General features: G+C 45.8%; 1 protein-coding gene across 2 annotated transcripts in view; it reads right to left on the bottom strand.

Annotated features, from left to right (window-relative positions):
* Positions 1–1,376: 1,376 nt before the first annotated feature.
* Positions 1,377–12,509, bottom strand: part of LAMC1 (laminin subunit gamma 1) — a 71,777-nt gene continuing 60,644 nt past the window's right edge. Inside the window, exons 19-28 of one of the 2 annotated variants that reach the window (XM_052800747.1) lie at positions 11,382–11,587; positions 10,881–10,960; positions 9,190–9,327; positions 8,853–8,997; positions 6,918–7,067; positions 6,400–6,514; positions 5,828–6,027; positions 5,439–5,597; positions 4,801–4,900; positions 1,377–4,383 (exon numbers count right to left, since the gene is read on the bottom strand). In XM_052800747.1, the coding sequence (XP_052656707.1) occupies positions 4,127–4,383; positions 4,801–4,900; positions 5,439–5,597; positions 5,828–6,027; positions 6,400–6,514; positions 6,918–7,067; positions 8,853–8,997; positions 9,190–9,327; positions 10,881–10,960; positions 11,382–11,587 (1,550 nt within the window). In that variant the 3' untranslated portion in view covers positions 1,377–4,126. Of the gene's footprint in view, positions 4,384–4,800; positions 4,901–5,438; positions 5,598–5,827; positions 6,028–6,399; positions 6,515–6,917; positions 7,074–8,852; positions 8,998–9,189; positions 9,328–10,880; positions 10,961–11,381; positions 11,588–12,509 lie in introns of both variants that reach the window. The other variant, XM_052800746.1, reaches the window with a different exon arrangement.

Genomic DNA, 12,509 nt, shown 5'->3' with positions numbered 1-12,509 from the left:
AGCTTGAACTTGGACAGTCAGAAAAACCACAGGGAATTAGAGGAGGAAAAAAAGCCACCAGAGCATGGCTCGGTCACTCCTCAGCAAGGTCTCTCCTCTTCCAAGCTCAGCCCACGCTGAGCAGAGAACATCTGAGGAGGGTGTTTCTACCTGGACTTCAAAATGTCAGTGTAACACTTTGGTGACCTGGAAGCAGTCCTTACGCTCCCTTAAGTGTGCTCTTCCCTGCAGCAGATAGCACAGGTTGCCCTCAAAAAACTCCTGGTTTTTTATATAGCTTCACCTTAATTTGGGATTTTACTCAGGCTTCGCAGGACAAGCACTGATGCTGTGTGACCTGAAGATAAAATGAAGGGCACAGACTTGCTTCCTAAGCTGAATATTTTAGCTCAAAAACGGTAGGAGGCTCCACATCAAGCTACAGCCCATGCAAGGTCAACACCATCCCACCACGCAATTCCCTGCTCCCCAACTCCTACCTACAGCCCAGCTGAAAACATCAGACAGATTTTACCAGTTGGGATTTGCTCAACAGCAATGTTGGCCAAAAAAAAAAAAAAAAAATTTATTTTAGAAAACAAATGCATTAGTGGCAGTTATGGTTGAAGAACAAAAAGCTGAAGCTAGACAAACTGAAATAAAAAAAAATAATGAACTTACCAATTGAGAAGGGATTAGCTCTGATGCAAGTTAATGAGACATGCATTTTCCTCTGCTGAGAAAAATAAAAGAAATCCAGTCTGTAGCTGTAAGATGGGTGTGATTGCAGAACTGCCCAGTCTGTTATCAGTTATCTGTCCTGACATTAAAAACTTGCTTAGTTCAGGAATAAGATTTATCCAGGGCTCTGGCAGACAGGACCCACAGAACACCAGAGTACCCAGACTTACGGCAGTTCCCAGTAAAGAAATTTCAGCTTCTTTACTTAGGGTTTTTGTTTTTCTTCCTAGGAGCCCCATCCTTTTCCATGTTCAGCTGAAAGCAGAAAGGATTCTACCTTTACATTGTAAAGAAACACTGCCCCCCTCCTCCCCCCCCCAATTCCCCAGGGCTTTCCAGGAGGACAGTACAGCTCCAATAGCATCAGCACCAACAACATAATCTTATTTTTTAAGGCATGGAAAATCAGCAGCATAAAATTCATTGTAGCCACAGCAATGGAGCAGTGGACACGGGGCGAAATCATAATCACTACAGCCATCTGCAGCCCACTACACAAATTTCCAAATTACTTTTCCCTTTTTCCCACCCCAATCCAGGTCATCTGATTAATTAAGCAAGAGGTGAATCTTACAACTGAGACACATGCCCATCAACAGCTCTCCCCAGTGCCCTCCCCCTCGCCAAAAAGCAATACTCAAAAGAATGGCAAGGTATAAGGGGTTACAAATATTCAGACTTTATTATAAATAAGAAATACTGTTTTATACATAAAAACTGCAAGTGTTGCATTTTGTTCACCGCCCCAGACAGCAAGACCACAGATTAAGGCAAAAAGCTGGAGTGAAGGCACGTACTGAGGGGGCCACAGTCAGGAGTAAGGTCATGAAGGGACTGTCACTTGTTGCCCATGACACCCGGCACTCCACCAGCAGCTATTGCATCATCACATTACGTAAAGAAATAACTGGACTTATACAATGAATAATGGCTGTAATGCAGTAGTGATTAAGAGATTGCTTATAAAGATTTTTTTATTTAAAAATAAAATTCTGTTAAAAACAGCTTAAAAAAAAAAAAAAGCAGGAAACCTTAGGCCTGAGGTCAGCCAGGGCATGCACGCATCTTCGCATCTGCTCTTCTCACAGCCTTGGCAGAGAGGTGACGCGGTTACAGCCAGCCATCTGACCAGAGCAGCTGGCCAAGACACTGACCTCAAAAGTCCCATGCGCGTGGGCAAGCACAGGTAAGCTCTCCTCCAGGTATTAGGTATGTCTGCAGGCAGGGGGAAATCCCAAGCTGGTAAATTGTAAGAATCTCTAAGAGAAGGGGTACAACAGCAATGTAGGGTCTGCTGGGTACACCCCCTGCCCAGCAGCGCAGTTCCCGAGGGTGCACCAAGCCTCCTGCCTTGCACAGTGGTATCAAGACATCCCCAAATCCAGCTCTCCAACTACCTCAACGCTGGGTCCACTCTCCCAACAGCACTACAGCTCTTCACAGCCCAGCTGCAAAGCCACAGTCCCTGCTCTCCTTCTGGCACAACGTCCCCGGGAACAAGGGACACAGAACGGGATGCTGCGAGCACCATGCATCAGGGCTGGCTTTGGAAGGAGGGCTAGAAAGCATCCACCCGACAGGCAAAGTGGTTATTGCTGATGCCCATACGTGTGCTGAGGGTACAGAAGAGGCAAGAAAGCAGGAGCCCAGCTAGGAGAAATACCAAGCTCTAAGGGAATAATATGGAGAGAAGCGATATATGGTGCACGCGCCTCGATGGCTATAAGGGAAAGCACATAGAGGAGACCAGGCTGTGCCACTCTGGAAATATGGCTGAGTATATTTACACACACACATGCACACATGAAAGACTTCCTCACACTATAATCATGATTAAAAAAACGGAAAAAAAAAAAAATCACATTCACACAAAAAATATAAATTTGAAATAATTAATAGCACCAGTGTGTGTCAGATAATAATTTCTTCCCCGCTACGCAAACATACGAAGTTGCATAGTGTTTAAGGATAGATATATACTGGATCTCAAGGAAAGGGAGGGGGAGGGAAGGCAGGCTGGAGGCAAGGAGGAAGCCGCAGAGGATGCTCTCCGTCTCAGAGGAGGGCTGGAGGAGGAGCGAGGGGCTCCCCACCGCTCCCACCCAGCACCAGTAAGCAGCTGGGAGGCACTACCTGGGGAAGAAGCCTGCTGGGGAGGTGGCAGTAGCGGTGTGAAATGCAGACCTGCCACACAAGCCTGGCCTGAAGTCCCTGTGCTGCGGTGGCTTTACAGTGACCGGGAGATCGGTAGGCAAAAAGAAAAGAGGGCACTGGTAAATTCCAGCTCTTTCTGCCAGCTTAAAAACAGGCAACAGGCAAGAGCAATGCCAGGAGATACAAAAATGCCACTGTCCTCCTTCAGGAAAAAGATGGGGAGAAAGAACTTTTCATTTCCACTTGCATGCCTCCTTCCTTTCCCACCCAAAGACATTCAGCATGAAGGCCAGTACAGCTGTCAGAGCTCTCTGGATGGCAGCTCTCCTCTTCATGACTTTTCCTGCTTGAACAAACTAGTCTGTCAAACAGACATTCGCAGCCTAAAAAAAACAGATCCTCTGGCAATTCAGTAGCAACACCTACAGACGGGAACACAGCTAACAGCCTCCACATTCCCCAGCCTGGACTACCTAGCAGGTAGCTGCTTACAGACTGGACCCAAAACTTCTCCACAGACTAGGAGCGGGGCTGGCAAGACCTACCATGCCACCAGTAGCCCATCTTCCCAAAGAGCTCCTCTCAGAGGCTGCGTTTTTCTCAGAGCAATGCACCATCACAGAAAGCATTTCAGAAAGAGGCTTTGGCCACTTTGTCAAAGGCTACCAACACTGTCAGATTGGCCACTAGTTAAAAAAAAAAAAAGAAAAAATTTCACAGGGTTACAAGTTGGGAAGAAAGATCTGAATGAGTGCAGCTATACTGGCCATTACAGTAATACTTTGGTAGCCATCCCCTTCCTTCATAGGGACAGAGAGCTCTGGGACTAAGGATTTTACAGTCGAGGGGAAAAGAGAGGAGAGAAAGTAGGGTTAGTTTTGCCTTGCTGTATACAGCTCACATGGTTATTTCTGAACCACAGTATAAAGAGTCCAGAGCATCTCACATCCTTGCACTAATCAAAGGGAAACTGTGTCTGAGAAAGGGACAAAGGCGGAGTGCTCAGGAAGACAATTTATATAAAAAAACCCTTTGATGCCCAAAGATGGATATTTAATTTGCTTCTCTTAAAAAAAAAAAATCAAAAAAAACCAAAAACCACTTTCAACGTATCCTGATTTGAAAAGAAAACAGCGGCTGCGAGCAGTGAAGAGTTGGGGATTTGAAGAAGGTAATGTGTGTTAAGGCACTCCATAGCCAAACCACCACTCCACCGCTCACTGGGAGAATACTCCCCACCCCCAGCGCACCCTTAGGGTTTCTCAATGGACGGGGTGTTAAAACAGCCAGACGGCAAGGTCTTCTTGATGTCTTCCAGGTTGCTAATGTCCTTCAGGATCTCTTCAATGTCCCTGTTGTAGGCCTGTATCGCATCATCTTGCTTCCTGGCTTCTCTCTCAAGGAAAGACACTTTCTGGTCCAGGTCACTGTCTTTCATCTGGTCTTTAGCACTGTTCAGGGTACCCTCAATTTCATTCAGTTTGTTCAAGTCCACCGTCTCCAGTTGCCCTGAAAAGCCAGAAGCAAATAGTGAAGTCCACTAAAAAAACCTTTGACGCTCTGGTTTTGGGTGCTTGCACAGCTGAGCCCATACTGAGACCTCCATTGGGCCATCTCTGTACTAGAAACAGTGTTTAAAATGAGACTAACCAAGTGGGTTACAACTTTAGTACCTCAAAAACAGTCCTCAGCTTGCAGAAAAGCAGTACTGAACATTGCACAACGAGCACTGAGGCCACCCCAGGAAAGAAAAAAAAAAAACCAAAGGCCTTGCTGAGAACACATAAACCCCATTTCTAGAAACCAACAGACCCATTTGATTCCTTGCACAGCACCGGCAGGGAAGCCAGCACACCACACCAGCTGCCAGCACTGCCACATCAGGAAAACACTCAAAGGCACACAGCACATTAAGGACAGTCTTACCTAATTGATCCAGCAGGTCATTAATGACAGCAAGCAAGCTGTTCACAGAGTTCTTTGCTTTTCTTGCGTTGTCTTCTGCCTCCTGGGCAGCTTGTGAGGCCTGCAGGGTATAAAATAATGAGAGCACAAAAAAGGCTGTAGGGATTACAAAACTGTTGCCTCTCCTCTTCCCAGGTCTGCCCAAGCAGTTAGTCACACACATCCCTGCCTCCTCTCTCCAGGATAACACTCCTGCACTAAGACCTTTACCACAGTGCTGGCAAAGACTGACAACCTTCAAATAATCAGATTTCTGTTTATTTCAGGATGGGGATTCCTGATAACTGAGCAGTATTTTGCAGGAGAAGTCAGAACAGAGTCAATAGGGCTACAGTCAGGTTTCAGTTAAAATAAAAGGAAAGTGTTGCATTAAGAAAACTGGCTCTCAAATTCCAGCAGGGAACTGGTGCTAATGCCAGCAGAGAAGCTCCTTTGCTCATCTCATGTTTTCAATCCCACTTAAAACTTGTAAGAGACTGAACACTGGCTGGACCCAGTGCTGTCTTTGCAAGAGGACAGCAGGAGAAAAGCTTGCATCGCCAGGACAGCAGGAAGAAGGCAGCTTCTTGCCACTGCTGCCACCTGCCAGCATTACTTACCATGCCTGCCATCATCATATCCTGCTCAGCATCATCCTGCTTCCGCTTCAGCTCTTTTTCTGCATCCTGTAGTTGCTTCATCATGTCATCTACTTCTCTGGCCAGCCCCGTCACATCAGCAAAAGTCTTGTCAGCTTCGGCTCTGGTAGCAGCAGCACTCTACAGCCAACAAGGGGAACAGGATGGAAAAAGGTGGTGAAGGTGCAGAACTTCCTTAAATCATTTTCATCAAAATGCACCGATTTCCTATCACGCCACATTTTGCATTCTCTAGCAGCGAATACAGCCAAAAGCACATGGGGCTCACCAGAAAATACTGGAAGAAGAGTTTATGCAGTTACACACAAATATCTCGGTGGGGGGTGGCTTCAGATCTGCAGAGGACTCACCTTCTGAACAGAACCTGCGATTTTCTCAGCATCATCTGCTTTAGTCTTGGCTTCACGGGCATCAGCAGCAGCACTGCCAAGAGCCAGCTCTGCCTGGCGTGTCTTATTATTGGCTTCAGCAATGGTCTGGGTAATGGCAGGAATCTTTTTCAGTGCCTCCTCAGCTGCCGTCTTGTTATCATTCACCCGCTTATCAAAATCTAAGAAAGGACAAAACAGATTCTTATCACTTGCTCCAGAAGAGCCTTGGGATGCTTCTTTGACCAAGCTACCCAGGCTTTGCCATCTTGACATCAGAGGGACAAAGAGCAAATTCAGGTGTGGGGGAATATATGCTTCAGCTCTCCCTATCACACATCTTCTGATGCTAAATAAGGAACTTTAACAAAAAGAGATTTCTAGTCACTGAAAACATTTCTATTTTCTTCTTTAAAGAAAAAAAAAAAAGCCAAAATAACCCACCCAACACCCAGGTACTGGCAATAGCATGGCCCGTTCAACTAAGATACCCTACTGCCAAGTGACTTGTCACACAGGAATTGAAGGATTCACTGCAAGTGCTTTTTCTTTACCTTTCAGGTTGCTGAGAATGGTATTAGCCTCCTGCAGTGTGCCATTGCCCTTCCGAGCAGCTTCTTCAGCCAAGGCTTTCGCTGCATCTGCTCGAGCCAAGAGCTGGTCTGCAGTCTAAGGAGATATGACACGTATCTATTCTTACCTTTTGAAGGATGACATCTAGATGTATCAAAAAGCGTTGCTCAGCCTGAAACACCAACACTATACGGAACAGCATTCATCCCTGAGCAGCAATGCTTCCTCTGAAACCAGGTGAATTTAGGTACTTTTGGAATACTGTTCTGAACATGGTGAAGACACCACACCTGGGAAACATCCCCTATTCTCCCATAGAACCTCAATGCCATTGCTTTTACCAGCTTTTTGCATCTCCTTTCAGGAACCATTCTTCAGTATTCTTGTAAGTAACAAGCAGCGCTAAGACTGAATAAGACCAAATCTTTCATATCTTGCCAGTTACTTGTTTTCCCTGTTTTTTTCCAGGAAACAAAAGCCTGCACAAAACAGAACTGACCTGCTGCTCCGTCTTCCCTTTCTCCAAGAGGTTCTTTACTTCTAGCTCCTTTCCTTTCATGTCTTCTCTCAAGTCCTCATAATCTTTCAGCTTCCTGGCAATTACCTGATCTAACTCCTCCGCTTCCTTCTTGATCTTATTTGCTTCATTCTGCAGGTGGAAATCAGAAGCAAACGCAGACTCCTAAACATTAAAGAATTTCTGAACAGGTGGCAAAACATGGTATAGTTTCTAACGGTAAAACACACAGAAGCTATGATGGGTTCCCATTTCTTACAACTACAGTTGTAACTTTGTCTTCAAAGCTCTGAATACCATGAGGGTCAGTGCAATGAAAGACAGAGGTTGCAAACAGTTTCGTGTGCAAGAAAATCTACTGCACTACAGTGAGTACAGGTGTCCTGGTTTCAGCTGGGATAGAGTTAATTTTCTTTCTAGTAGCTGGTATAGTGTTATGTTTTGGATTTAGTATGAGAATAATGTTGCTAACACACTGATGTTTTCAGTATAAACACTACTTAGCAACAACTAAGTCAAGTATTTTTTCAGCTTCTCATGCCCAGACAGCAAGAAGACTGGAGGGGCACAAGGAGTTGGGAGGGGACACAGCCAGGACAGCTGACCCAAACCAGCCAAAGGGGTATTCCATACCATGTAACGTCATGCCCAGTATATAAACTGGGGGGAGTCGGCCAGGGTGGGAGGTGGATTGCTGCTTTGGCATCGGTCAGTGGGTGGTGAGCAATTACACTGTGCATCACTTGTCTTCTCTTGGGTTTTATTTCTCTCTGTTTTTATTATATTCCTTTTCATTACAATTATTATTACATTTCATTATTACTATTGTTGTTGTTGTATTTTAGTTTAGTTTAAACTGTTTTTATCTCAACCCACGAGTTTTACTTTTTTTTCCCTGATTCTCCTCCCCATCTCACTGGGAGTGGGGAGAAGTGAGAGAGCAGCTGTGCGTTGCTTAGTTGCTGGCTGGGGTTAAACCATGACAGGAGAGGGAGCAGTTCTGCAGGCTTCAGAGGGAACTGAAATTTTTGCACTTCTCTGTCCAAGCCAAGATGTTTGGCAAACAACATTTCACTCAGGTTTTTGTCCTTCAGAGATTGGGGGAGGTGGCGGTTTACCTATGTAGTTTCCTGCATGCAAGTCTCCTGCATAAAAGCTGAAATGCACAAGTCTAGATTATGCCTAGATGGACAAAAATTCCACGGACTGTTCTTAGGCGGAGAAACATGAGCAGAGCACATACAAGGTATGTCAGCAACCTGCTATAATGCTTGTACTCATTGATCTTTAGAAAATGCTGTGCATGTGTCCTGGTTTTGGCTGGGATAGAGTTGATTTTCCTTCTAGTAGCTGGTATAGTGTTATGTCTTGGATTTAGTATGAGAATGATGTTGATAGCAACAACTGAAAACATCCATGTGTTAAGTAGTGTTTAGTCTAAAGTCAAGGATTTTTCAGCTTCTCATGCCTAGCCAGCAAGAAGGCTGGAGGGGCACAAGAAGTTGTGAGGTGACACAGCCAGGGCAGCTGACCCAAAGTGGCCAAAGGGATATTCCATACCATGTGACATCATGCCCAGTATATAAACTGGGGGGCGTTGTCTGGTGGGGTGATCGCTGCTCGGGAACTAACCGGACATCAGTCAGCGAGTGGCAAGCAAATGCATTGTGCATCACTTGTTTTGTATATTCCAATCCTTTTATTATTATTGTCATTTTATTATTGTTATTATTATCATTATTAGTTTCTTCCTTTCTGTTCTATTAAACTGTTCTTATCTCAACCCACAGAGTTTTACCTTTTTCCTTCCAATTCTCTCCCTCATCCCACTGTGAGGGGGAAGCAAGTGACTGGCTGCGTGGTGCTTATCTGCTGGCTGGGGTTAAACCACAACAGCATGATGCTTTCTGCACGTACCTCTAGCCCCGTGGAATCCACAGTAGGCAGACTGGTGAGATTAGCGTAGATCTGTAGGGCTTTGTTTCCAGCTTCCTCTGCCTCTGCAAGCACCCTGTTGGCCTGTTTCTCTAGGTCTTGAGAAATGTTCTTTGCTTGATTATACCTAAAAAACCCAAGGATCCAGTTACGCTACAATTGTTTTTGTAGATCTGAACTTACTAAGAGAGTAGAGAGGCTAAGAAATTGAAGGACAACTCCCATAAAACCCAAAGCATACAACACTACAGAAGGCATCTTAGTTTTAAGCACTGCTTTAAAGCCAGGAAATAATAAGAATTTTCTGTTACTGACTCACTTCTGGTTGAGCTCATCAATGTCATTTGCAGTTTGGTTTTCCCCAGCCAAGGTCTTCAGCAGCAGTTGATATGCTTCTGTGGAAGTATCGTTTGCTGCCTTGGCTATACGAACAATCTCATCAGCTTCTTTTTTGTGTCTGGACAAGATGATAGAAGAAAGATAATGCCATTAGAATTGTCAGCCAGTGGTTTCCATCCTTGTATTGGGTTTGTGTGGCAAGGTTTTGGTAGCAGGGGGGGTTACAGGGGTGGCTTCTGTGAGAAACTGCTGGAAGCTTCCCCTATGTCCGACAGAGTCAATAACAGCCAGCTCCAAGATGGACCCACCGCTGGCCAAGGCCGAGCCCATCAGCGATAGTGGTAGCACCTCTCTGATAACATATTTAAGAAGGAAAAAAAGTTGCAGGGCACACAGAAACCGCAGCCAGAGAGAGGAGTGAGAACATGTAAGAGAAACAACCCTGCAGACACCAAGGTCAGTGAAGAAGGAGGGGGAGGAGGTGTTCCAGGCGCCAGAGCAGAGATTCCCCTGCAGCCTGTGGGGAAGACCATGGTGAGGCAGGCTGTCCCCCTGCAGTCCATGGAGATCCACAGTGGAGCAGATATCTACCTGCAGCCCATGGAGGACCCCACACTGGAGCAGGTGGGTGCCCAAAGGAGGCTGTGACCCCATGGGAAGCCTGCATTGGAGCAGGCTCCTGGCAGGACCTGCGGATCTGTGGAGAGAGGAGCCCACGGAGCAGGTTTTCTGGCAGGACTTGTGACCCTGCAGGGGACCCACGCTGGAGCAGTGTGCTCCTGAAGGACTGCCTGCCGTGGAAAGGACCCACGCTGGAGCAGTTTGCGAAGAACTGCAGCCTGTAGGAAGGACCCACGTTGGAGAAGTTCATGGAGGACTGTCTCCCGTGGGAAGGACCCCACGCTGGAGCAGGGGAAGAGTGTGATGAGTCCTGCCCCTGAAGAGGATGAAGCAGCAGAGATAATGTGTGATGAACTGACCATAAACCCCATTCCCGGTCCCCCTGCACTGCTGGGGGGTAGGTAGAGAATCCGGGAGTGAAGTTGTGCCCAGGAAGAAGGGAGGGGTGGACGGAAGGTGTTTTGAGATTTGGTTTATTTCTCATTACCGTACTCTGGTTGATTGGCAATAAATTGAGTTAATTTTCCCCAAGCTGAGTCTGTTTTGCCCGTGATTGTAATTTGTGAGTGATCTCTCCCTGTCCTTATCTCGACCCACAAGCCCTTTGTTACATTTTCTCTCCCCTGTCCAGCTGAGGAGGGGGAGTGATAGAATGGCTTTGGTGGGTACCTGGCATCCAGCCAGGGTCAACCCACCACAATCCTCAATGCCAAATTTTCTCTTACTTTTCCTTCCTTCACCCAGATTTGCATGTGGAAGATGCCAAAAAATTTGCAATGGAAGATGCCGTTCGAGACCACCTCTGCAACCCAGGCATCACTCCAGCAGTGCCCACAAAAACAGCTGAAAGGCACCGCTATGGTTGTACATATCCCTCCTTCACAGTCTAGTGTTTGCCCTCAATGATACATAGGCATGCACCCAGTGATAGACTCTTAGTCGGCAAAGGGCGCGTGTTTCATATCAAGCAAATGAAATTTTGCTTCCCCCTTGTAGGGAAGAGCAGGGCCCTGATGTGGGTTGTGAGGAGCACGTCTTGCCACAGCCTACCTTTCAGCCAGCTTACGGGCCTCTTCTGCCAATAGAGTCATGTTGTTAGGGTCCCTGCTTGACTCTGGAGGTGTAATGGACTGGAAAAAAAGAAAGAAAAAAATCTTAAAGCTCTTTTTTCATCTTTTATTCATCTTTGCTTTAAATATTTACTGTCATGATCTAAATGTCTGAGATGCGTCTAACCTACGTCTGATTTCTCTGTATTTTTTTCTTCAGCTCATGCAGTTTCCACCACTGATTATTCCTTAAAAACAAAAGTACTGGTATTTATTTAGGGGTTCTTACTTTGGTTTCTTTGAGCAGGGGCTAAGATACAATCTATGACAGACACTGGTGATCTTCCTTTATTTATTTCCCATGATCCTGGGTAGAGGAGAAGATATTTCCATAGCAAATTTGCTATATGAGAGAGAGAACAAGCAGAGAAACCCACCACAGGGCACAGAAAGGAAAGGCCCTCTCCGCTCCTAACCATGTGGGATCTTGCAGCACACTCACCACGTTGTCAGCTGCCATCTTTGCCTTCTCAAGCATATCGGAAGCTAAGCTGATCAGGTCCTCCGTGTCCTCCACCCGCAACCGGGCTTGCTCCGCCAGGTTCTCTGTCTCCCGCACTGTGCCCTGGATGTTCCTCAGCCTGTTGAGCTGACTCACTAGTGTGCTGTTGATGTCTTTGAGACGATCCATGAGGCCTTGATCTACATCTGAAAAACATGATATAAAAGACAGGCAGCAAAATTAATTACAGCAGGAAGAGAAGCTGGAGCAGCAGCTTACCACTGCAAGCAACACGTTGGTAGGTTAATCCCCTACTGAAAGGGGACCAGCAAAGCTGTTTCATAAGTCAGTCAGCTTGAGATCAAAGCCATCATCAGAATGCGCACCAAATATGAGAAATGAAGAGTCATTAACTACTGATAAGACAATCCTGCTGGGTGTTGGAACTGATGGTGGATTTTGTGTTCAGAATCATGTTTCACCTCTATCATTGACTTAAGAAAGACAACAGAGCTGTTCCTCAAGAGGTATGAAACATCTGCTTTGTGAATTCTCTGACAAAAGCTGGCAGTATAGAGCCTTGGTTCTCCAATGTGTAGGACTTGAGCCCCGCAAACTTCCGCAAATTTTTGGACCACCAGGTAACTCCCCACAACAGCATCTTAATAATAGAGCCATAAAAGCATAGATATGTATCTCATGACCAGGGACAATTACTTTTGAAAAGGCAAGAGCATTATTAAGAGATGAAGTAGAAGCAGAAGCCTGCAGGCCTCCAAAATTAAGATTTTTCCCAAATACATTGCCTTGACCTTGCAACAAATTTTAAGTATTGAACATGAACATTTGACACATTTCAAAAACATACTACAAACTACATATCAAGTAGAAAAACACAAATAAGTGCTACAGGTGTGCACAGATTTTTGCAAGGGTAGTTATTTTTGCATTTAACTTGCTTCTTCATTAGGGAAGAGCAACAAAGCTGGTAAAGGGTCTAGAGCACAAGTCTTAGGAGGAACAACTGAGGGAACTGGGGTTGTTTAGCCTGGAGAAAAGGAGGCTGAAGGGAGACCTTATTGCTCTCTACAACTACCTGAAAGGAGGTCATAGCAAGATGGGTGTCCA

Source organism: Harpia harpyja, chromosome 11, assembly GCF_026419915.1.
Source record: "Harpia harpyja isolate bHarHar1 chromosome 11, bHarHar1 primary haplotype, whole genome shotgun sequence".
Lineage (NCBI taxonomy): Eukaryota > Metazoa > Chordata > Aves > Accipitriformes > Accipitridae > Harpia > Harpia harpyja.
This window is presented reverse-complemented; position numbering and strand designations above follow the sequence as displayed.